Source organism: Grampus griseus (genome assembly GCF_964374135.1).
Source record: "Grampus griseus genome assembly, chromosome: 8".
NCBI classification, from domain to species: domain Eukaryota; kingdom Metazoa; phylum Chordata; class Mammalia; order Artiodactyla; family Delphinidae; genus Grampus; species Grampus griseus.
Window position 1 is genome coordinate 107,670,794 of NC_139002.1, and position 26,515 is coordinate 107,697,308.

Consider the following 26,515-nt stretch of genomic DNA (forward strand, 5'->3'; position numbering starts at 1 on the left):
GTGGCATGCAGACTTCTTACTTGTGGCATGCATGTGGGATCTAGTTCCCTGACCAGGGATTGAACCTGGGCCCCCTGCGTTGGGAACGTAGAGTCCTACCCACTGGACCACCAGAGAAGTCCCTGGGGTATATATATATATTTTTGTTGTTGTTGTTGTTTTGTTTTTTGTTTGTTTGTTTGTTTGTCTGTTTTTGTGGTATGCGGGCCTCTCACTGTTATGGCCTCGGCCATGGCTCACGGGCCCAGCCGCTCTGCGGCATGTGGGATCCTCCTGGACCGGGGCACGAACCCATATCCCCTGCATTGGCAGGCGGACTCTCAACCACTGTGCCACCAGGGAAGCCCCCTGGGGTATATATTTTTGAAGTCCCCTTCCGTTCTCTAAATTTCTCAGTTTCTACCCATCATCTTTATTTCTGCTTGTTTGGTGTCTGCCTTTCATGTTGGCAGTTTTCCCTTAATGCTGGTGATTCTCAGCTGTCTGTTCCTATTTTCGATTTGAAGCGTTTGCATGCAGAATGGAAACTCTGGATGTGGTAGGTTGCTCTTGCCAGTGGGAGGACGCCCCCCGGGGGCTTTCATGGGGGGGAATGAAGCACAGGATACTTGGGGGAGGGGTTCTACTCACAGAGGTGACAGCAGGTGCAAAGGCCCTGGGGCAAGCGTGTGTCTGGCGTGCTTGAGGAACAGCAGGGGCCAGGGTGTCTAGGGCAAAGGGAGTGAGTTGGAAGCTGTGAGGTCAGCGAGGTCCCCATGAGCCTGGTCATATGGGCCTAGTAGATTCAACCAACACACCCGTTTCCAGCCTTACCTGCAATCCCCAACACAGAGGAGCCTTGCTTCCAACACCCAGAGTCTCTGGGGTCCTGACCTGAGGTCGGGCCGGCTCCTCGCTCTGTGCACTGATGGCAGGCGGGGCGGTTTCCCTAATGCTCTTCGCCTCTATTTCCTTCCCATCCTGGTGCTGTGGACCGGTGACCGTCTCGCCTTCATTTTTACATAATAGGGTCAGGTGCCCACATGCTTCCTGAACTTCACACGTTACCTGGGGACTGGGCGTGCTTTTCTCAGCTCGTGGACAGCAGCACCTGCCAGCTGACCTCCCTGGGCCCTGGCCCAGCCCTGCCCACGTGCCCGGGGACGGGAGGGTGGGTGGGGGGCGTCTCAAGGCCGGCCGCACAGTGCTCTGTTTAGGGGGACAGACTGCGTAACTTTAAACTCGCGAAACCTGGGTTTCCCACCTCAGCTGCGGTGCAGGGGTTCCGGGGAAGAGCTCTGATGACTCACCCCCTGCCCCTGACCAGGCGCCTACCCAGGGCCCCCCGGGGCCCTCATGATTCTGACCTCGAGACACATGCGTCACAGCCTTGTTCTCCACCTTGCCACCCCTCCCCCGATGTTGCACAATCAACCAACCAACCAATTAATTAGGAAAATCTCCCTGTCCTGACCCCTGGCTGGTTCAGTTCACGGGGCACCCCTCACTCATGTCATTCAAAGGGTAAAAATCAGCCCTGCTTTTCATATGGGACCATGGTGGGCTGTCGGATGGGATGGGTTGATTCCCATTTTAGAGTTTTCTTCTGTGGGTGCTGCACGTCTTGCTCAGAGTAAAGCCCAAAGTCCTTCCGAGTCACGGGGGCCTCTCTGGCCTCCACTTGCCCGCTCCCCCACTGGCTGGCCTCCTGGCTGCTCCTCAAACAGGCCAGGCATGCTCTGACCCCAGGGCCTTTGCACATGCCGGTTCCCGTCCCCCAGATACCAGCATGGCCCACGCCCTCCCTCGTTCCTGGCGTCTGCTCAAACATCAGAGGTCGTGCAAGGCTCCCATCATGATACAGCCTGGTAGAGAGACACCCCTGTGTCTCTACCCGCTCACTCTGCTTCTCTTCAAGTAAGTTAGCAGCCCTGACGCGTTCCCTGTATATCTGTTTAATTGTTCCCCATAAGTCTGACTAATGCGCACTCCGTGAGAGCAGGGGCGTCGCCGTTCATTGATGCATTTCCCAGCACCTAGAAGGGAGCGTGGCTCTAACCAGGAACTCTGTGTGTACTGGCTGGAATAATGAACTTGAAACCCGATCCTTCTTCATCATAGATCAGCACAGTAGATCAGCCAAAACACGGGTTTCCCAGGTTCCTGTGCCCGAATCTGAAACACGACTTCCTCTTCCCCGTTTCTATGGGAACACAGAGTCTGAATCCCAAATAAGAACTTTTTAAGGAAGCTACTTAAAAATGAATGGCTTCCCCGACTGCATGCCCTAAGCAGGGATCACGGGCAGGAGGGCTTAGAGGGACCGGCCAGGCCACAAAGGGGAAGAGGCGGGGGGGAGGGGGGGGAGGGGGGGGAGGGCGGGCAGTAAGGAGCGGTAGGGACTGCAGCAGGCCGGCAAGTGGCGACCTTCCCAAAGGGGCAGTGCTCCCCAAACCTGGCCAAATGCCAACACACACAAAGGCTGCCTGCGCGTGCCCACGCTTCCTAATTGTTCGAGGGGAGCTGGAAATCGGAATGTTTATACTAAATCTCTGCATATTTAAATGTTGGCAAAGAATTTCGTTTTTAAAAAACTCTGGGCAGGCCACAAAGTCTCTGGGTTGAGATCCACCATCTGGATGGCAGGTGGCAAACGGCAGACTGCGGCTCATCCCACCAACAAATGTGGGAGAGCGGGGTGCCCCGGCCCGTGGCATGTGGTCTGCCCCGTGGAAGGTCAGCAGATCCCAAGACATGAGGCAGGTACCAGCGGTGCCCTGCTCCCGCCCCACCGAGCTGCTTCTAAACACACCAGAGAAACACACGCAAAGAAGCAAAAAGAATCTGGCTGGACAGAAAAGAATAGTTTTTCACTGTCACTCATGGAAAGGGCTCAGCTGAAATCTGATATTTCCTAACCCACCCTGTGAGGGTTTAAATGCTGCTTCTCACAGAGCACACATGAAGGGGGCTTGAAAGTGGAGAGGCCACGTGAGGACACAGAGAGAAGGCGGCCATCTGCAAGCCAGGAAGAGAGCCCTCGCCAGGAACCAGAGGGCTGGCACCTTGACCTTGGCCTCCCCGGCCTCTAGGACCGTGAGTAATAAACGCCTGTCTGAGCCACCCCGCCTGTGGGACGCGTCACAGAGGCCAATGTGGGACTTGACACACCACGGGCAATGCAGATGTCACCTTCGGGTGGCTGTACGGCCCAGCTCCCACACCGTGGCTTTCCTAGTAGCTTTCATTGGTGGCAAAGAGCAGAGATGCACCCAACCTGGTGACAATTTTCACAGAGGGCAGAAGGGAAACCAAGGAGTGAGCCTGGTGCAGGGCCAGGCAGGAGGGCGCCCGGGGACTTGAGCAGTGGGAACTTGTGAGCTCGCAACTTGACAACCACCAGTGGGCTCTTGTGTCAGTGTCCTGGGGCCACTGGAACAAATGACTACAAACAACCGGCTTCAGGCAGCAGAACCTTATCCAGTTCTGGAGGCCACAGTCCAAAATCAGCATCACTGGGCCAAAACCAGGTGCGGGAAGGGCCGAGCTCCCTCCAGAGGCTCCAGGGGAGGGTCTCTCCTGCCTCTCCCAGCTTCTGGGGGCTGCGGTGCTCCTTGGCTTGTGGCCGTGTCCCTCCAGCCTCTGCCTCCGTCTTCACGTGGCCTCCTCTGTGCATATCCCGTTAGAAGGACCCTTGTGATGACACCGAGTCCTCCCGCATAATCCAGGGTAACCCCCCATCTCAAGATGCTTAACCCCTTCTGTGAAGTCCTTGCCGTACAAGGTCACATTTGCAGGTTCCGGGGATTAGGACCTAAATCTTCTGAGGCCGTTATTCAGCCCAGAACACTGCCCTTCCACGTGGGGGCCCCTGTAGCCCTCACCCCGTGCCTGCCGCAGGGGTCGCCTCCTTCCCGAACACGCCACGCTCTTCCCTGACCCCTGGCCTTTGCTCATGCCCCGTCCCCCTGGAATGCTGTGCCCCCGCCTCCGCTCCACAGATGTGTCACCGCCTCACACCTGTGTCCTCGGGCCCCTCACTCAGCCCTGCTTTCTCTTCTGGTCACCTGCCATGACGTGCCCGTGAGGCTCTGGTCCCCCCTCACCACAGTCCCCGCTCCTCCCCCGGCTGGTCCACCCACCCAGACACAGAACATCCACGTGGCCCAGGCATGAGGCCAGGTGCACGGGTCCAGGTGAGCTGAAGGTCAAGCTGGGATCTGTCTTTGGGACCATCGTGGGTGGCGTGCAGGCGTCACGTGGGTGCTGGTCTCCCTGAGCAGGGGGGGAAGGAGGCCCTGTGACCACCTCAGAGGACGAGGGGAGGAGCCGTGGTGTGCCTGGCAGGGATGGAGTTACAGGCATGGTCACGGCCTCTGAACCCGGAGCTTGACGCGCTCCTCCAGAGGGCCTGAGTGTGTGCACGCGTACATGTCTGCATGTGTGCACGCACACACGCATGTGTGCATATGTGTTGGTGTGTGTGCACGTGTCTGTGTCTGTGCGTGCACGTGTCTGTGTCTATGTGTGTGCATGTCCATGTGTCTGTGTGTGTGTAAGTGTGTGTCTATGTGTCTGTGTGTGCATGTGCGTGTCTGTGTGTGTGCATATGTGTTGGTGTGTCCACGTGTATGTGTCTGTGCGTGCACGTGTCTATGTGTGTGCATGTCCATGTGTCTGTGTGTGCGCGTGTATGTTTGTGTCTATGTGTCTGTGTGTGCACGTGCGTGTCTGTGTGTGTGCATATGTGTTGGTGTGTGTGCACGTGTATGTGTCTGTGTGTGCACATGTGTGTATCTGTGTGTCCATGTGTCTGTGTGTGCGCGTGTGCGTATCTGTATGTGTGTGTCTATGTGTCTGTGTGTGCACGTGCGTGTCTGTGTGTGTGCATATGTGTTGGTGTATATGCATGTGTCTGTGCGTGCACGTGTCTGTGTTTATGTGTGTGCATGTCCATGTGTCTGTGTGTGTGCGTGTGTGTCCATGTGTCTGTGTGTGCACATGTATCTGTGTGTGTGTCCATGTGTGTGTGCGTGTGTGTATCTGTGTGTGTCCATGTGTCTGTGTGCGCGTGTGTGTATCTGTGTGTCCATGTGTCTGTATGCACGCGTGTGTGTATCTGTGTGTCCATGTGTCTGTGTGTGCGCGTGTGTGTATCTGTGTCCATGTGTCTGTGTGTGTGCGCGTGTGTCTGTGCCTTTAATGCAGTCTTGTGTTAACTCTGCAATTTCGCGATGTCACCTCACGCCATTTGTGGCGCAGAAGGCAGCACAGCAGGAGAGGCCTGGGACCCTGCCCACGACATGCAACGGGGAAGCATAAGGTCACAGGAGAGAACGACAGCGCCTTGACCTTGCTCTACAATCTGTGTGGATTTCGACAAAACGCTGCTGAGGTCTTCCTGTTGAGTGACTAACGAAGAAAGAAGTTCAGAAGGACAAGTGGAGGACGCAGGGCCTCGAAATGCCTGCTGAGCGGATTCCATCGATTTCCCAGGAAAAGTACAACATCCGGAACACGAACAGCCCCCAGGGTGTCAGGCTGCCTTTGTCTCTGGGCCGCCTTCCAACCCAGCAGCAGCAGCTGGGAGCACACGGAGAAGGACGGGGCGACTTGGTCACTCGCAAGGCACCACTGCATTGCACGGCGTCAGGTGTGACCTGAGAGAACCTCCATCCCTCCCCAGCTGTGCCCTGGATGAGCAAGCGCCATCAGAGCTCCGGGAGATGCTCATAGACCTGAAGGACAAGAGCCGGGATCTGACACTCCAGGAGAGACCCAAGGTCATTCCTGAGAGTGGAGTGGCCCCCAGTGAACATGCGACGGCTCGGCCAGTTCCTGGGCATCAGAGCGTCAGTCACAGAGGGAGGGGCTCCAGGAAATGGATTTATGGGCGGCTGCCAACGCCCGGCTCGGCCCCATGATTTACTGCCTAAGACCCGAGGAATTTAAAACCCCTCCTTCCTGGCTCTGGCCTCTCTCCTCCTCTTACATCCAGAGTGATGGTGGAGGAAGGACTCAGGGCCCCGGGCTGTGGGCGACCCTCACCGTACCCTTCGAGCTGCAGACCCCGGCGTCCACCCACCTCTCCATCCAGTGGGGACGATGGGAACCAGCATCAGGAATGACGCGTGTTAAAGACTGAGTGCCCGGCGGGGCATAGAGCCCCTGTTCCCTGGGCGGCAGCCAGCGTACCCGGGCACGATGTTCACCAAAAAGACCCCACGGCCAGGACTTCTCTGTCCCCCGGCATCTTGTCCTCACACGCCCCTCCCTGTATGACAATTGGACGTTAGAGCTTCCAGAATGTCTCTCATTGCCTTTCCCTGTCTTCCTCATCCTGTCCTCCCTCTCTGCTTCTGGACATCTGATGAGCAGCTGAGGAGGACACAACAGTGACACGTGTTGGGGCAGAGCTGCTTCCCCAAACACACAGGGGCTGGAATCCTTACCTCCAAAACCACGAAGGCCCATTGGAATGGAGCTGCTGGGGGCAAGAAGGGTTCAAATCAATCCTCCCGGGTATCAGCCAGAGCTCTCCAGGGAGACAGACCCATCGGATGTGTACACACACACACACGCACTCACACACGCATGCACGCACAGATAATCAAGTGCCCCAAGTTCCTGCTTTTAAGGAATTGGCCCATATGATAGTGGGGCAGGCCGGTGGCGGGAACCCTAGGCGGGGTCTCCGTGTTACAGTGTGGAGGCAGAATTCCTTCTTCTCAGGAACCCGTTTTTGCTCCCAAGGACTCCGACTGATGGGATGAGGCCCCACCACGTCCTGGAAGGCTCATCTCCTTTACTGAGTCAACTGCAGATGTGAACCACACCTACACGGCACCTTCACGCACCGGCGCCTAACCCAGCGCACATCACAGCCCACCTGCAGATGGCCATTCCTTTGTCCCCCACCCCAGCTGTACTCCCCCTTCACTTAGACCTTCCACCTCCGCAGAATTCCTTCCTTCCCATTTCTCTTCATCTTCAGAACCAGGACAGGTTTGCTCCCTTGGACTGAGCGATCCAAAAAGCAAGGAATCCCTGATGCTGTGCGCTCCATCTCAGGATGCAAGATGAATCACAGGCCAGAAGGATGTGCCTGCCTCACCCCAGACCACAGAGCCCTGGACCCGTGGTCAGAAGGCCTGGGGCTCACAGACTCGGCCACTAACTGATTCAGGACTCCGAGGCTTAACGTCTCTAATTCCACGTGTCCTATACATTGGGCAAAAAAATGCCTACCGTGTTGGGCTGTTGAACATTAAACGAGAACACACAAAAGAGCATCTGTGAGCTTTAAGATTCTGTGCAGCTGGGGACTTCCCAGGTGGGCCAGTGGCTAAGACTCCACGATCCCAATGCAGGAGGCCTGGGTTCGATCCCTGGTCAGGGAACTAGATCTCACACGTGTGCCGCAACTAAAAGATCCCACATGCCGCAACTAAAAGATCCCACGTGTCGCAACTAAGACCCAGTGTAGCCAAATAAACAAACAAATATTTTCTAGAAAAACATTCTGTGCAACTGGGAATTCATCATCATCACTATGATCATCAATGCCCTAACCACCATCAACACCACCAACATCGTCATCAATGTTATGGACCGAATTGTCTCCCCCAGAATTCATATGCTGAAGCTCTAAGCCCCGTTGTGATGATATTTGTAGATAGGGCCTTTAGAAACGTAATTAAGTTCAAATGAAGTCATAAGGGTGGGGCCCTAATCAGATGAGATTCTTGTTCCTACAAGAAGAGGAAGAAACACCAGAAAGCTCTCTCTCTCTCTCTCTCTTTCTACATGTTGCACAGAAGAAATACCAATGAGTAGGTGCAGGACGAGAGCCCCCACCAGGAACCAGGTCTGCCAGCACGTTGACCTTGGACTTGCAGCCTCCAGACTGTGAGGAATAAATGTCTGTCGTTTAAGCCCCTGAGCCTGTGGTACTCTGTGATGGTGGCCCGGGCTGATTCAGTCACCGTCATCACCACTGTCACCACCATCACCACTGTCACCACCGTCACCACCATCACCACCATCACCATCGTCACCACTGTCACCACCATCACCGCCGTCACCGCCGTCACCACCGTCACCACCATCACCACCGTCACCACCGTCACCACTGTCACCACTGTCACCACGTCACTGCCATCACCACCATCACCACCATCACAATCATCACCACCGTCACCACCATCACCGCCGTCACCGTCACCACTGTCACCACATCACAATCATCACCGCCGTCACCGCCGTCACCACCGTCACCACCATCACAATCATCACCACCATCACCGCCGTCACCACCATCACCACCGTCACCACCATCACAATCGTCACCGCCGTCACCGCCGTCACCGTCACCACTGTCACATCACAATCATCACCACCATCACCGCCGTCACCGTCACCACTGTCACCACATCACAATCATCACTGCCGTCACCGCCGTCACCACTTCCTTCAGAAATTCACCTCTGTCTCTCTTGATTCTCACGCCTGAGTGGATGTCAGCGTCTCTAGGGGGCTTGTGAGAACACAGGACCCGAAGCCCTGCGCCCAAGCTTCAGATTCTGGGTGCCTGGGGGTCTGCCTTTCTCTCAAGTCCCTGAGTCCTGCTGCTGCTGCTCCAGCCTTTGGATTAAATCATTAAGCAAAGCTTGGCCAGATGAAGTCTGTCAAATATTCCACGGTTTCTTAGAAAAGCCCACGCCCACAACAGCAGCTGAGTATCATCAAAGCTTCCCAGGTGGACACACTGGATCCCTGTTAAATGGTGGGGCAGGCCATCATTCCCCCCGAAATCAGTGGTGTTGATTCCTCACCGGGAGGGAAGGACCGTGAATGCTGGGGACGTTTTACACGCTAGGCTCCGAAGCCTGAATTAAGTCTCTTTGTGCCATGAAAACACGAGAAGGTGGGGAGACGTGAGGGGGAGACCAGCTCCCGGCACACGCAGTCGGAGCCCGTGCTGGGCGTGCAGAGCAAGCATCCCAGGCTTTGGTTCCGCCCTACATGGACAGTGTCTGCAGGGCACAAAGTCCTATTATTCAAGCGTGTTTGCATAATTGTCTTCCTGAATCATTTGGGGCACTTGATTATCGTTAGCAAAATAGAGACAGATGGCCTCGGGTCTGAGCTGGCGCAAATCTGCTGCCAGGAGGGTGCACGACGCTTCCTGCCAGGCCTCCTGGAAGAAGGGGTGTCCCTGCACTAGGTGCTTGCTGCCCGTGGTGACGGGACAGGAGTGGGGACTCACAGGGAGGTCACGGACAGTGATACTCTGTCCTGGACGCCGTGCCCAACTCACTCCCCTGGAGCGCCAGGTGGCGGTTACAAACCTTTGCCCAGACGGGGAGAAATGGCTCTCTTCTATCACCTACGCCTTCACCATGAATCAAAGGGCATTAGCTGCTCTTTTCTAAGCAATTTAAGCACCGTTCTGACTTCAAAAAAAAAAAAAAAAGGACCAAAGAAAGATATTATTTAATGGCAACAAAATATTTAAACCAAGGCCACCAACCCACTGCTGAGCCCAAAAGGGCAGATGTGTCCCAGCACGAAGTGGGAAGAGCCCACGGCTCCCTCATCATCACCATTGGAAAGAGAACAGGCTTTTGGGGCGAAACCGCAGTCTTTATAGACCCATTAGCACAGCAGGAACTCACTTCCATGACCCATTTCCCATTACGTATCTTCAAGCCACGGATTCAGGGTAAAGTCCGGGCCCGTCAGTTCTCACGAACTGAGCAAAGTGGTTAATGATGACTGTTAGACATCCAGCCCAGTCTGGGGAGGGAACTGGTTCATTTTCAAGGCCTCAAGCTCGTCTGTATTAGTGATATCTAAGGAGAGGATTGGTCAAGTCTCCCGTGGAAGCCAGGTCTAAATGAAAGACCTCTCTCAGCTCAATAAGATGCAAAACTTATTTCCAAATAAAAAGAATCGCGGTCACCTCAACGTTCAGTTCGAGCGGAGAGGGCTGTGTTTAGGATGAGAAAGCATTTCAATAACTCTGAAAGAGTTATAGCCAAAAAAACAAGCTTTTCCACCCTAAACCATCTGGCCAGCTGCCTCAAAGTTCCACGAGCCCCATGTTTATAAAATGGGATATTAGCCGTAAAAAAGGAGGAAGCAGCGATACACACTACAACACAGATGGACCTTGAAAGCGTAATGCTGAGTGAACGAAGCCAGACACAGAAGACCACCTATTGTACGATTCCCTCCCCATGAGATGTCCAGAAGAGGCCTGTCCACAGGGAAGAGAGCGGATGAGTGGTTGCCTAGGGGCCGCGGGAGGGAGGAACAGGGAGGAACTGTCGGTGGGTACAGTTTTCCTTGGGGTGATGAAAAAGTTCTTAACTACACAGAAGTGATGCTACCACATCGTGCGTGTGCTGAAGGTCACTGAACTGTACACATTGATGTGACTACGACGGGACGTTTTGTGCAATACGTATTTTACCACAATTAAAAAAATCAGGACCCTGGCTTCTCACTCCACCATGTAACCCCACAGCCACTCTGGACCCGGTCGTTCACCCTTCACCGAGGATAGCAGGCCGGGTGAGGGCACCGGATGATGGCAAGCCAGCTCCCTCCCGGTAGATTCTTACCAAGATCTCCCCATTCCCAGGATCAGCACGAAGCCAGGACTGCCCCACAGCTGCTGCAGTGAACGGCATTCACGTCTCTGCTGCCTTTCCCAAGCTGCCTGCGTGAATCGCCCCCCTGGAGGCATCGCTGCATTAGCGATGCTGTTCGGTCTCACTGGAAGGAAGCCAGTGTGGACCGGCAAACTGAAATAGGGCCGCAGCTCCACACACAGACCCCGTCCCCGACGGAAGGGCTGAGCTCGTGTCAGCACACACAGAGGATGTGTGGGAACGCGACGACACGGCGTCTCGGGGGGTTGATGAGTCCGCTTACCTGGAACGGGGTCTGGCTGTTGTAGTTCTTCAAGTCCTTATTTCCACCCCGAAACAGCAGCACGCGGGCACAGCTGTCCTGCAGAGAAGGAAGAAGAGATCCGTGTGTAAAGCGGTGGCACAGGCATCCTCTAGAGAAGCCTGTTCACAGGGCGACCTCACAAGAATTCAGAGAAACGAAAACGCAAAGTCAACAGGAGGGCATCTTTGTTCGTCGGAGGGGCCAGGAGGAGGGTGGACAGGCCCTGGATGCTGTCAGCTGAAGCTTCACTGCTGCAAAGACTTTGGAGAGCAGCTCAGCAGAATCTACAAAAATTTCAAATACATCCATCCCACGGCCAGTGATTCCACTTTTTTAAGACCATCTACAGAGAGCTTTGCACGTGCGTATAAAATACGTAATAGAAAAGCTGCAAGTAAAATACAAAAGGAAAAAAAGGAAGAGAAAACCTGGAGGTGGCAAAAATGTTCTAAAATAAAAGAAAGTGGGAATCATTCTGGAACATTCTTTTCTTTTTTTCCCAAAACAAACAACTTTTTATTGAAGTATAGTTGATTTACAATGTTTCAGAGAAGTACAGCAAAGTGATTCAGTTATACATATATATGTATATTCTTTTTCAGATGCTTTTCCATTAGAAGTTATTACGAGATATTGAACATAGTTCCCTGTGCTCTACAGTAAGTCCTTGCTATCTATATTTTATATATAGTAGTCTATATATGTTAATCCCAAACTCCTAACTTGTCCTTCTTCCCCTCCTCTTCTTTCCACTTGGGTAACCATAAGTTTGTTCTCTATGTCTGTGAGTCTCTCCCTGTTTTGTAAATAAGTTCATTTGTGTCATATTTTAGATTCCACGTATAAGCGATATGATATGTCTTTCTCTGTCTGACTTACTTCACTTAGTATAATCATCTCTAGGTCCATCCGTGTTGCTGCAAATGGCATTATTTCATTCTTTTATGGCTGAGTAAGGGTCCATTGTATATATGTACCACATCTTCTTTAGCCATTCCTCTGTCAGTGGACACTTGGGTTGCTTCCATGTCTTGACTATGGTCAATAGTGCTGCTATGAACATTGGGGTGCATGTATCTTTCTGAATAGAATGCAGTTTTGTCTGGATATATGCCCAGGAGTGGGATTGCTGGATCATATGGTAGCTCTATTTTTAGATTTTTAAGGAACCTCCATACTGTTCTCCATAGAACATTCTTTGCCGAGGCAGTGGTAGCAAAAACAAGAAGGCAGACCGATATAAACTGACAAGAAAAATACCCAAGAACGTCTAAGTAGAAAACGTGAGTCTTAGAACAATGATATAGCTGAATTTCACTTACATTTTAAAGCCAGTATTCTAGAAAGCAAAGAATATGTCTGGAAAGATGTCACCAGTTAAGGGGTTTTACTTTCTCAGGAAGGAGAAGGGATGACGGAGTAAATCTTTTGTTATTATTATTTTCTGTACCTACATTTTCTAACGTTTTTAAAAGGCAGTCAATAGTCATTTCTTGTGGATTTGTACAATGAAAATCAATCTATTCCCGTCCACTTATTGAGCATCTACTATTCACCCGGAGAGGCCAACCCTTTTGAAACTCCTGATGGGGAGGGTGGGGACAACTACCCACGGATAAAAAGACACGCGCAAGGGAGTTCCCTGGTGGCCTAGTGGTTAGGATTCCGGGCTTTCACTGCCATGGCCTGGGTTCAATTCCTGGTCGGGGAACTGAGATCCCGTAAGCTTCATGGTGCGGCAAAAAAAAAGACAAGTGGAAGCACACGGCTATAGAAGCAGTGGCGACATGAACACCTTGCCTAATAGATGCAGCTGGGCTGTTACGACGGGCAAATTACACTTTGGGAAGAGCGTCTGGATGATCAAGTGCCCGCAGGTGCCGGCGCCTCACGCAGCTGGGCCGCTCCGACTTCTACAGGTCTCTGCACAGGGGCTCCAGTGCAGGTCGTGGTCAAACCCCAGCCCTGGGCCCATCTCCCTGGTCCACCTCCAGCTATAGAGTCCAGAGCAGAGGCAATGGGCGTGGTCACCCAGGGCGGACACGCGGCAACGGCACAGTGATGAATAAATGAAGCCACTGACCAGGGTCCCCCCAGGGGCCTGCTTACGGGGCCAGGCCAACAGCCCCACCCCGGCCCAAGGGGACCTGCTGTCCTGGGAAGAGTAGGGCCAAGGCCGGGGCACACGGCACGCGCCGGAGGACCTGGAGAAAGAGGAGGCCTGAGACGAAAGCTGAAAATCCAGAGCAAGGCGGGTGGGCGGTGCCCAGGGAGGGTGGGAGCTGGGGAGTGGTCTGCGGTGATGAAAACGTTCTATTACTGACCGTGGGGAATGGTTACCCAACCGTGTACACAGACTGAAAAACACTGAACGGTATATTTTAGATGGGCAAACTGTATGGTGTGTGAGTTATATCTCAATAAACGTGTCACGTATTAGAAAAGTAAGAGATAGAGACAGAGTCAGAGACCAAGAGACCACAGAGACTGAGGGAGACACAGAGATAGACAGAGACAGAGAGACCAAGAGAGACACAGAGAGAGAGACAGAGAGAGAACAAGAGAGACACAGAGACCAAGGGAGACGCAGAGATAGACAGAGACAGGGGAGCACGCCTGCTGAGAACGCCGGCAGGAAGTTCACTCTCTGACCGCGAGGTCCAGCCAAGAGCACATCTGGGTCAAGCAAAGCACAGCCGGGGCGACCCTGGTCCCTGTGACCTGGGCGAGGGCCCCCCTGGGGCCTCCACTGCACGATGATGACTTTAATGAGGAAACCACTTGTGCACGCAGCACACAGGAGCCGAGGCAGAGGGACTCTTGTTCTCTGAGCCGCGGTCAGGGAGGCCTCGGACAGGGCGGGAGCTGCTCGCACACCCGCGGCCGGGGGTGGGGTGGATCTGAGCTCTGCAGGGAGACTGTCGTCGGGCTGCGGGGGTCCCGGGGCTTCAGCTGTACCCCTGGGTGGCTCTGAGGGTCACTGCAGACTTAGGGGTGCTTGCTGCACGGGCCTGGAGGAGGCTGCCTTCGTGGACCGCTGTGGGCAAAGAGGGGGCCCGCGGTCCACGTCGGGGTGGGTCCCCAAGAAGGGGCAGAGGGACATGGGGCTGTCAGGAGTGAGGACAGCCCCCGTGGGGTGGCATGCGTGAAGAACACCTGAAGATAGAGGTTAGGAGAGAAAAAGGCAGTGGAAGGACACACTCGCCAGGAGCCCCACTGTGTCCTGAAACAGCCGTGAGTGTGTGAGCTCGTGCCCGGGTTCAGATAGTGGGCAGGACCCGCGCCACAATATAGGCGTGGGAACTGCAGGGAAACCTGAGGCTCTGTCTACACTGTTTGCACCTTTTCCACGAGCGTTCGCAGTGCTTTGAGTAACTAAAAGCATTTGAGAAAATTTAAAAAGATGTACTATGCGTGGCAAACACACCTTTCATATCTGGGGTGCAGCGGAACCCAGGGTTTAAAAGAAGAGTCCCGGGCGTTACTTCAAGGGGACTGAAGGCCGGTGAAGACCGCGCCCGGGTCCTGTTATTGCATTCCAGTCTCAACTCCCGCTCGGCTGGGTCTGTAGGTCAAGCTCTAGTCAAACACAGACCCCTGAGCTTTCCAGTCCTGCCCCGGCCTCCCTACCCCTGGCTGCGTTTCCAGAACCCGCTCCAGCATCCCCTTCTCCCCTCGAATTACACCTAGCTGGGTCTTGTTAATTACAACCCCCTTGTTAATTACAATTAAATTACTTTAATTAATTAAAATGGCCGTGCTATCGTGCCTCAGCAAGCAACGTCTGCAATGAGAGACAAAAAGCCGAGGGCGTTTGAAAGAGTCCTGGCACGGAGGGGACACAGAGCCAGGAGATGCGCGGAACTTGGGCAGGTTACATCGGGGTGTGGGCGTGCAGGTGAGAGAGAAGAAAGAGTGAATTCCTGAGACAGCAAGCGGGGCAGACCCCACCAGGGGCTCAGGGGACCCGAAGGCTGCCTGGGGGTCTCACCCTGAAACGAATTCACACTGGGCCTCAGTGTGCCCTGGCCCGACTCCAGGGCAGCCTGGGAGGACCAGCCAGCTGCCTCAGATGCCCAGCGCTACTGGCCTATCAGGACCCCGAACGAGAGCCTGACCCGGCGACTCCTTGGAAACGCTCCCCACGCTCAGCAAGGGCTTCCACTGAAAACTCCCATCAGAAAGGAGGTTGGTTTCCTATGAAGCTAAGAATAAACCCTTGTCAGGCAATGCCAGGCACACTGTCCCGGGAGGAATCCAGCCAGGATCCCGGAAGACTCCTCTGCTCACCCACGGACGGGCAACTCTGAGTCAATATTAACCAACCTGAAGGTACGCACCCCCTGACTCTAACATTTACCAGGCTTCAAAGCGAGAGCACGTCCCGGAGAGCGGTTTCAAAACGGAAGGGCAAGTGGTTCACGGGGCTTCTGAACAATGACACTGTGTGTGTGTGTGTGTGTGTGTGTGTACACAGGCACACGTGTGTGTGTGTGTGTGTGTGCGCGCATGTCTGTGCACGTGTGTGCACACGTGTGTACAGGTGTGTGTGTGTGCGGGTGTCTGTGTGCATGCACGGATGCTTTGCAGTTCAGAAAACACATCTACCTGCTCCTTGATTCCACCCTCACAGCATCCCTGCAAGGGGCTAGTAGGAGGCCCATTTCACAGGTAAGGCAGCAGAGGCCAGGAAGGGTTAAGTGAAAAACTGCGGCTTCCGAAAGGGAGGAAAAGGAGAAGTTGTGACCCAGAGGCGTTGCTAATGGAAGCCTAGCTCTTCCCTTGCATGACCGCTAGCTGCCCGAGTTCCCTTGTGAGGGAGGTGTGTCTTCGTCCTTTTAAACAAGTCCATCAAGTACAGATACAACCTGTGTGTTCTGAGGGCCAAGGCTTCAGGAGGAATATCCAATTATCTTCTGGGCATGACTTGCGGAGAAATGACCCCTAACAAACGCACGCTCCTCTCCTCCCCGAGCACCTTGAGGGTCGCCCTGTCCTGGTCGAGGCATGCAGCCCCTGGGGTCACCACCCCCTGCAGGAGCCCAGGTGACATCGCTCTCATCTTACCCATGAAGACGCAGGCCCCCAAAATGTGTTCATGCATGCAAGCAACGAGTCGGTACTGAGTGTTGGCCACGCCACGTTCCATCCCAGCCCCTGGGGACACACAGCACCACGCAGACCATACAAGACGGTCATGTGATGGAGAAAGTGAGGCAGGTGGTCAGGGAAGGCCTCCCTGAGGCGGTGGCCTCCAAGCTGAGCCTCAGCCTTGAGGAAAGAGCCATGTGGCAAAGGGGGGAAGCGTTCCTGGCAGAGCAAGCAGCAAGTGCAAAGGCCCTGGGGCTGCAGGAAGCCGGGGACAGGGGACAGGAGAGGAGCTGCGGGGCGGGGGGGAGCGACAAGGGCCTTCTGGGTCACGGGGAACGCAGACTGACCCACGTGGCACAAAGCCACTCCAGTGTCCTGCAGAAAGTGAGGGAATAAAGACTGGGAGGCAGATGGGTGGGGCAGCTGGGGGTGAATGCAGCGGTCCAGGGCAAGGATGCCAGTGGCCTGGGCCAGGCTGGGAGGGGACAGAAGGGAGCTGACCAGACCTGGGAGAGGAGCCGTAAGGGCCAGTAAGGCCACCCAGACTTCAGGCTGGAGCCACAGAGAGTCGGGCACTATGTACACAGGGGGAGGAGCCACCCACGCCGTCTCCACGGCGATGTCGCCACGGGGTGGACATCACTGCCAGAGCCCAGGGGAGAGATGAGTCGGCACGTTGGGACCCAGCCGGCGGTGTTTTCTGGAAGGTACCTAAGGACACAGACAGGCCTGCCTGAGGTCACCGTGGGGAGAACTGGGGCAATGGAGTGGGCGGCACGGACGCCAAGAGAAGATGCCCCGGAGCGGCTGAGCTGCGTGGGGACAAGGCGTGACCGCGGCGATGCCACCCGCTGCCCCGAGCTAGAAGGGGTGGAGTCTGGCTGGAGTGTCCTGTAAGAGAACAGGGGCAGGAAGTGGAGGCTGCGAGTCCAGCGAGGTCTGGACGAGGCCTGCGGTGCAGACGTGGTGAGAAGTGAAGGCGGACGCGCTCGTGCAGCCGAGGCGACACGCGGAGGAGATGGCGGCGCCTGCGCATGCGCACGCGGCCCAAAGATGGAGGAGGAAAGGCCAAGACAGGCGCTCTGAGCGTTTTGCTTCAAACTACCCAGGATGGGCCGGCTTCAACTCCGGATTTCCAAGTCCCCCCGCCCCCGGAGCTCTCATTGCCACTGCACCGAGGCCGTCTTCGCATAAGTGTCACAGACGTGAACTACTCAACACTCCAAATTATAAGTCAGGAACTCATTTCCTGTTCAAACGATCCCTTGAACGGAGCCTGTCCAAGTAGACACAAGCCCAAGAAGAGCCTAGATGCGTGCGATCAGTAAAATTTTAAAGTGTAAAGAGCTGGGAAGTTGCTGTCACCAGAGCGAGGTTGGAACCTGGCTCCACAGACCACCCTCCTTTGAAGGGTGGTGCCCCAAAGACCATGCTGCACGCACGCCGTGGCACACACACCGTGGCACGCACCTTCACCTGACTTGTGACCAGTGGAGCCCCATCCTCCCCCCAGTCGAGGGGTTACAGGAACGTGTCGCCAGAGCCTGGGGGAGGAGAAATACAGGGTGGGTTTCGAAGCCCAGCTTTGGCATTTACCAGCGGAGCTGCTTTGCACCAAACCTGCATCTCCTGGCCTGTACGAGGGAATGACAACCGACAGTAGCCACCACAGGCTCGTTGGGGGGATCTAAGGGGAAGGACCGTGGGGACACCTTTCTACACGCCCTCAACGCCCAGGGGATGATTACCCCGTGATTGCCCCCACGGAGGCCGCCACCAGCTACTATGACGACTGCTCTGCGGGATTTGGACAGGACACAGAGACACAAACAGAACACAGCCTGTCTCTTTACTTTGGCTCTCACTAGAACCAAGAGGCCTGCTCCAGAGAGGCAGGGTTTATTTTTCTATCTTCCAGACAAATTGGCCCGGCCTAGTAACCTTTGATATTTAATACTCCTTCCCTTCCTTCCTTATCCAAGGTGGAAAAACAAACACCAGGCTGCGTCCCTCCCTCTGGTGCTCCTGGAAAGCCAGCAACAGATGGAGGGAGTTGGTAGATTAGATGCAATTTGCTGCTTACAATCAAAGCCCTAATTAGTTGATTTCATAAGAGAGGAAGAGAGAATATTCCGATCACAGTGTGTTTTACTAGAAGTGTACAGATGAGGTCTGCCTAAAATTGATAAAACACACAATCAATCCATAAATTTGATGCTTTCATATTTAATGAGAAGCTTTGTAAGTCAAATTAACAGCAGTATGGGCAGTATCCTAATCACCACCTTCACCGTCAACATCACCATCACCACCATCATCGTCACAACAGTCACCATCATCATCACCATAGTCACCATCCATCACCATCACCATCATCATCACCATCGTCATCACCATAGTCACCATCCATCATCACACCATAAACATCATCACCATCACCATCATCACCATAGTCACCATCCATCACCATCACCATCATCATCATCACCATAGTCACCATCCATCATCATCACCACCACATCATCATCATCACCATAGTCACCATCCATCACCATCACCACCACCATCATCATCACCATCACCATCCTCATCATCACCATAGTCACCATCCATCACCATCACCACCATCATCACCATAGTCACCATCCATCACCACACCATAAACATCACCATCACCATCATCACCATAGTCACCATCCATCATCACCACCATCATCATCACCATCCTCATCATCACCATAGTCACCATCCATCACCATCACCACCATCATCACCATCACCATCACCACCATCATCACCATAGTCACCATCCATCATCACACCATAAACATCATCACCATCACCATCGTCACAATCCATCATCATCATCACCACCATCATCATCACCATCACCATCCTCATCATCACCATAGTCACCATCCATCACCATCACCACCATCATCACCATCATCATCACCATCCATCATCATCACCACCATCACCACCATCATCACCATAGTCACCATCCATCACCATCACCACCATCATCACCACCATCATCACCATAGTCACCATCCATCACCATCACCACCATCATCACCATAGTCACCATCCATCATCATCACCACCACCATCATCATCATCACCATAGTCACCATCCATCATCACACCATAATCATCACCATTACAGCCACTCTTACTGAAAATCTGCCGTGTGCCAGGCATGCCATATGTTTGCTTTCTATTTTAAGCCTCTTAGCAACCCTGCAAGCTGGGTATAATTATCTCCATATTACAGAGGAGGGATTTTATGAAACCCAGACTGCCATGGCTCCCTGCATTGCAACTCTACTTAGACGCTGCTTCTTAGTGCCTTTCCCTGACTCCCATCCTGACCCAAAAGCACTGTGTCCCCACAGCTGGGACAGTCTATTTCTCAGCGTTTCTCCCCAGAGTGCCCTGTACGGCACCCCTTTCTGCTTGAAGTTGCAGAGCAGTTTCTCTTGTTGGCCCTGAGCCGGGCCTCACACAGCCATACACATCCCATGTATGTAGAAATTGAAAGTGGACACAGCAAGGAGGCCAGCACACCGGTGACTTGGGGAGGACAGGACTTCAGGTTAGGTACCATTGCCGGGTGCGCCAGACAAAGGCTCAGGGATCTCCATCCCTCCCTCCATTCCTCTCGGACAGGTCATCACAAGGACGTTAGTGTGTACGGAGCTATGCATCTCTGAATCACACTGAGAGGCCGAATGGACCGGCTTCTCTTAGTACATCAGTGAGATGCCTCAACGGCTGAGGCGGGACTGAGGGAAAAGGTTAAAGGTCACACTAGCATCCCAGGGAAGGGGCACGAGGGATTAATGAAGCTGGATCCCAGAACACTTGCTGACTCCCAACTGGACATGCTGTCCAGGGGCTATGGGGCCACCAAGCACCAGTCTGTGACCCTCTGTGATGGCCCCTGGTACATAATGCAAGGCAGGGTGTCCGAAACAGGAGATGCCACCAAAGGCACTTCTACCCCTGCTGCCACAGAGGGACAGATGGGTGGAGCTGGACAGCAGTAGGCTGGCCCCGGAGGTCCCAGGACACTGGAGAGGGGACAGCTCTCACTCCCTGATGGAGCCTCCCTGGCACGCTAGGAGGAAGGCACTCAGCCCTGGAGTGGGGAGTCTGTCCTTACCTTACGTCTGGTGAGAGGACAGATGCAGCCTTCTATGCCTAGCTGGGCCTGGCAAACTGGGGCCCACAGGCTAACCTGAACCGCTGCCTGTTTTATAAATAAAGTTTTATTGGCGCACAGCCACACATTAATCTGCATATCACCTGTGGTTAAGTTCACACTGCAGCGGCAGAGTTGAGTAGCTGTGAAGAAGTCCACGTGGTCTGAAAAGCCAGAGTATTAATAAGTGACTCTTTACAGAAAAAGTCTGCTGGACCCTCTAACCTAAGGCAGGAGTGGAGGGGTTTTCCTGAGAGCCCCGGGCAGCTCTGGGCCCTCCTACACTCATCAGCCGAGGGTGGAGACAAATCTGGAGGAGGCAGAGTGACACCAGTCAAACCCAGCACCATGAATAACTCGGAATTCAGATTCCCAACACGTCTTGACATTTTCTAACAGAAAGGTTACGTGTTCAAAGACCATCTTGTCCACCATTATTTCAAGAGACAGAAAACATGGTATTCTGGGTTTTGTTTTGTTTTTTTTTTTATGACAAAATATGCTGAAAATCTACTGGGGACAATTAAGGAATGTTTTTTCCCTCTAAGGCAATAATTAAGAAGCACACGTTGGCACAGATGTTTTACCAACCAAAGCCAAGGTTCACGATGCGTGTTTTTCTAGTGCAGCCGAGCAAGATCTCTCCGTGCTCATAAAGCCATTCCAACATCCAAATGCCTTGGAACACCTAGGGCCCCAGCTGCGTGCAAATCCCATCAGTATGCTTTCATTGAGGAGCTGGCCAGCAGCTCTCAGAATACTCCTTGGAGTCAAACTGAAATTCTTCCCCAACCTCATCTGGCTGAGCTGCTCTCCTGTGCCAGGAGCAGGGGACACCCTGAAAGATGGTGGTTTACGCCCCTGAGAAGGTGAGCCCAAGCGGGGAGGGGATGCCCGTAGGGAAGACAGGTAAGGCCTAATAACGACCTGATCCTGGGCAGTTCACCCTGGCTGTACTGCAAAGGGCTACAGAGTAAAAAGTACAACTAACTCTATCAGGGGCTCATCAAGAAAAGGCTTGACTGAGGGCAGGATATCTCAGTTGGGTTTTGAAGGATGCATAGGAGTTTTCTAGGGCAAAGAATCTAGGAGGTTTCAATAGCTAGAAGCAAAGTGGGATTACAGAGTGGCTGGAGGGGCCTGGGATGGAGTAGCCATGGAGTGAGCAGGGAAAGGACTTGGGTGTAGGCAAAGGCTGGAGATTTCACTCAAAAAGATGGAATCATTGCTTTGGATTGGATGGCAGAGAGAGGATAAGCAGAGTGCACACAGCTTAGGGGCCCCCAGCAGTCACCCTAATCCATGATTTCCCCTCTGTTCCTCTAGGTGGTAGACCCCCCCACCCCTATTTTGCTCAGCTGCTCTGTGGAGTGTCCACACCTCCCTGCTCCAGACCTTAAGTTCCCTGAAATCAGAGAAAGAGAAGAATAAAAGAAGAAAGGACAGAGGAGCCCTTACTAGTGATATCCAGGAACTATCTTGACTTCAGGCACCAAGGAAACTAACACCCCCCCTGAAGCAGTGCCCCAACCCATCTCCGGGGAGCCAGCCCCTTCCCACACCCCTCCACGTGCCCCCCTGCCGACTTCTGGCCTCCCCCTGCCTCTCAGCAGGACCAGAGGCTCTCAGCTTCACTCCTCACACGGTAGCCCAGTGGTCACACTGCACGGGGTGTGTGCCCCGTCATTTAGGAGGCATGCCTGGGGGCAGGAGTCGCATCCCACCCCTGCTGCTTCCCGAGCACACTCACTCCCAGCTCGCCTTGGTTTTCAGTCCATCTCACACGGAAGACTGTGGGTTTTGTACAAATTGTTCTCATCGAGGCTTCACTTGTGGGTGTGTCCCCAAAAGTAGTGACAGTGGGGTCCTGAAGAAAGATTTGCACGTTCACGGCATCACTATTCACAACAGCCAAGAGGTGGAGGTGACCCATGTCCCCTGACAGATGAACGGACAAAATGTGGTCCATCCACACAATGGAAGATTACTCAGCCTTAAAAAGGAAGGAAATTCTGTCACAAGCTACAACGTGCATAAACCTTGAGGACATGATGCTCAGTGAAATAAGCCAGACACAAAAAGATAAATACTGCGTGATTCCACTCCCATGAGGTCCCTAGAGGAGTCAAATCCACAGAGACAGAGAGTAGCTGGTGGGGGCCAGGGGCTGGGAAGGGCATGGGGAGTGAACGTTTAGTGGGGACAGAGTGTCAGTTTGGGAGGATGGAAAGTTCCGGAGAGGGATGGAGGGGATGGTCATACAATAATGCACTGAACTGCATGCTTAAAAATAGTTAAGACAGTCAAATGTTTGTCATGTTTTACATATTTAGCCACAATTCAAAAGGAATTGAAAAGAAAAGCCCACTGGGGACACGTTTGTACATGTAGTGATGTAAGGCTTGCCTCTGTTTCATGGTGGTCCTGTTGGGGTCTGGTGGGGCACCATAACTGTCCTGGGGGCTCTGTCAGCCACACCCTTCCCCATTTCATGGCTCCACCCCGCACCCCCCCCAGGCCCCAGTAGAGACCCCCTGTGGGGTACGTGTGACACCATAACCGCAGAGTCTGCACCCTCAGCCATGGGGGTTTCGATGCCCATCTCTGACTGTACCAGCTGTGCCCCAGGACCCTCCCCTCACTTCCTGTGGCTCAGTTTTCTTCTCTACAACAGGGATAACCACTCTCAAAGAAGCAGGTGAGTACCACTCCCTGCTCTGCACTGAGTGTGTCTCCCCAGATTCCTATGTTGAAGCCCTAACCTCCCAACGTGACTGTATCTGGAGATGGGTCTTCAGGAGGTGATTAGGTTAAATGAGGTCATGAGGGTGGGGCCCCGATCTGATAGGATTAGTGTCCTTAGAAGAAGAGACACCAGTGCTCGTTCTCTCTCTCCACATGTAAGGACACAGTGAGAGGAGTCATGCAAACCCAAACCAGGAAGACGACCTTCTCCTGGAACCAAGCAGGCTGGCACCTTGATCTGGGACGTCCAGCCAGGACTGTGAGAAATAAACGTCTGCTGTTTAAGCCGTCCCACCTGTGGGACTTTGTGCCGGCAGCTGAAGCTGGACATCCACCTGCAAAGCACTCAGCACAGCCCTGGCCCCGGTGCCCACGTGGTTACGGAGGGTGTGGGGCAGCTGCCCTGCTCACTGACCTGGTTGTAGAGGGCGCAGATGTGCAGGGCAGTGTTCCCCGAGGCGTTCTGGGCCCCCATGTCAGCCCCGTAGAAGAGCAGGTGCTCCAGGTGCTGCACGTGTCCGTACCTGCAGGCCTGAAATGAGAGTCCATGCTGTGACCCGGGAGCTGCCCGGGACGCACCGGGCGCCCCCAGAACCAACGGTGTGGCCAACACAGCCCAGCCCCCATTCTGGACCAGGTCCCACACCTCAGACCCCTGGGGAATCAGGAGAAGGAGCTCGTATTGGGTTTGAAGACTGTGCTCAGCTGTTCGACTGGGGGGTCTGCAAAGGGGCCCCCGTTCCTTCCATTCAGTCCCGAGGCCCGGGAAGCCCAGAGAGACCAGGGCATGTCTTTGCCCCCGGCCTCAGCGACCAGGAAATGCAGACCAGGGTGCTCCGTCCCAGGTGTTGTTTATCCAAGCTCCCCACCCCGGAGGAGGCGTGAAAACAGCCAGGAGCGGTGCATGGACCGGGCTGTGTCCTGGGAAGAGATCCCGCCCGTCCTCTTCAAGGCAAGGGGCAGCCCCCCCCTTTTCTGAGCCCTTCTAGGGGGTGATGTGTGATTTATGAGCCAACAGGGCTCTGGGGTCAACCAGATCTGGCCTCGTTTTCCAGAGCTTTCACTGAGCCTCTGTCTTCATGTGTAAATGGAAACCCTACTCTTCCCAGGGTTCTCATGAGAGTCACATGAATAAGGGGCCTGAAAGGACCCCCAGTGATGCTCAGGGACAGGCCAGCTGCCCCCCACCCCTTGCAGCTCACAGGGAGCAGGGAGGGCCCCGTACTGTGACCAAGGGGCTGCCGTCCAGGTCCAGCAGAGGTCCATGCCGCTCGATGCTGGAGCAACACTTGACCTTGGGAAGCAAGTCATATCCGACTAACCCCACCCCATCCACCGGCACTTCCTGGGCACCCAGTGATGGGCAGTGCCAAGGGTGTAAGACCCACTGTCCCTCTGGTGGGGTGACAACCGGATAGGGAGACGTGAAAGGCAGGAAGCGGGGGTTCTGATCCAGAACCGCTCACACCGAGGGTGGGGAAGCGCCCGGCGGGGAGACGGCCGGCCAGGCCAGGCCAGGCAGCTGTGGGTGGTTTGGGTGGGGCTGCACGGTAGCCAGAGGAAGAAGGGCTCAGTAATCCTGCCTTTCCGATAACTGAGACAGATGGAGGGGGGTTTCACCTCTGCACAGTCCACGACAAAGAGCTACACCTCGCCAATTAATAGAGAGGAGAGATGACAGGAAAGACACGGGGACTAGTAATTGGATGAGCTTTAAAAAAAAGCCCTGAGAAACACCCACTAACAACCCCTGTGCTGCCCGTAATATCATCTCATCCGTTTACAGAGCAGATCGTTCCTGAAGATACGGCTTTTCCCTGCCCACCCGCCTTCCCTTCTTGTGGCAGCAGCGCCTGCCTCTTCCTCTGGGGTACACCCGACCCCACTCCCAGAGGTCTGGGGGCCTGCCCCACCCCCCATGCCTGCAGTGGACACAGAACAATCTATCTTCCGGCCACAGGCGTGGGCTGGGGATGCCCAAGTGACTCTCGGGGGCCTGTGAAGACGAGACTGGAACATTTGTCAGAACCACTGAGAAAATGAAGTTCTCTCTTTCCTCCAAGGTGGCCAGCAAAAAAGCCACAGAAGCCGGAGCTGCTGGGGCCACCAGTGCAGAGGAAGGGAGAAGTGGGAGCTAAAGGAAGGAGAGAGAAAACAAGACACACACACACACACACACACACACACACACACACACGCACGCACGGCCAAGCAGCAGATGCCCCGTGGACCCCTCTCAGCTACAACTGGGCCTGGGTTTTTCAGGATGTAAGCCTAGGCATAATTTTAATTTTCCCCTTAAGCCAGTTTGAGTTGGGATTTTTGTTCCTCCAATTGAAGGAGCCCTGGCTAATCAACTCTCTCCAAAGAACTTCCAGGAGGCAAGACTGTGTTAGGGCGTAATTGAATTGTCCTGTAGTCAAAAACAAAGAGAGTTGGCGTAAAAAACATCTTTACAATCACTCCAGACTCACCCTTCCTCTTCCCCGGGTTCATCTGAAATTGTGGGGTTTCACATTACATCATCGGGATGGCGTTCACGTTCTCCCCACCAAGGGTTACAATAGGATCAATGCAAAAAGGTAAACTAGAGCCTTTTACTCCGGGCTGACTGTCAGGGAGAGAATCCCCCTCAAGGGCCTCTTTCTCCAAGCCTATTGTTTGAAAACAAGCGAAACCAGAAACATCAGACAAGTGCTGAAACAAAAAAACCTCCTGTAATCCCACAGTCTTAAATTCTACCATTCACTCCTTTAAAGGATCTCCTTTGCACGTCTCTTCTTTTAAACCACCGGCTGTTGCGTGATAGAAGCCGTACCTGCTGAGGAAGCAGCCTCGCAGACGGGGAAGGGGGAAGGGAATCTGAGCAAGGTGCTGGCCAGACCAGTCGGCAGACTGGCTGCATTCAGGGGGGCTGAGCAACAGGTAAATGCATGGAGGAAAATGGGAGCAGGTTTCCCACCGTCAAAGAAAGGGAGTTACTAATCCAGCGCGGGAGAAAACCAGAATAAACTCTGTGGTACTGGACAGGAACAAGAGCTATCAGTATAAGCACACGGTTTTCAATATAGAGAAAAGCAAAAAAGTAATGTGTAGGAACACGTGGACGTGCGAGGACGTGTGTCCCTAACTCCCCCTCCTGAGAGCGGCCGGGATCAGCAAAAGCCCGGAAGCAGTGAGCACACTTAATACTCGGATCTTGGGTTCTAAATACCACTCTAGACGGTAAGTCCCCCTACACATGAACAAGTTCAGTTCTGAGGGGGCATTCGTAAGTCCAATTTGTTCGTAAGTGCAACAAAGTTAGCCTAGGTTGCAGATAACGCCAGACACGGGAACGAAGTTACGTGACTGGACATGCGGACACCCATTCGCATCTTCGAAAGCTTGCAACTTGAAGGTTCGTATGTAAGGGACTTACTGAACTCAGAAGAAAGAACAAGGGCTTCTTACAGAGATGGCCTATTCCAGGGCTGAGGCAGGAAAAGAACGAGATGAGCCTGGAATACCTTGTGGAAGGTAAGCCAGAAG

General features: G+C 53.9%; 1 protein-coding gene across 1 annotated transcript in view; it reads right to left on the minus strand.

Moving 5' to 3' along the window:
• The window catches only part of SHANK2 (SH3 and multiple ankyrin repeat domains 2), a gene marked incomplete at its 3' end in the record, with an annotated part of 537,007 nt that overhangs the window by 377,069 nt on the left and 133,423 nt on the right, over positions 1–26,515 (minus strand). Inside the window, exons 8-9 of the mRNA XM_082660603.1 lie at positions 23,400–23,516; positions 10,921–10,998 (exon numbers count right to left, since the gene is read on the minus strand). Of these exons, the coding sequence (XP_082516729.1) occupies positions 10,921–10,998; positions 23,400–23,516 (195 nt within the window). The remainder of the gene's footprint in view (positions 1–10,920; positions 10,999–23,399; positions 23,517–26,515) is intronic.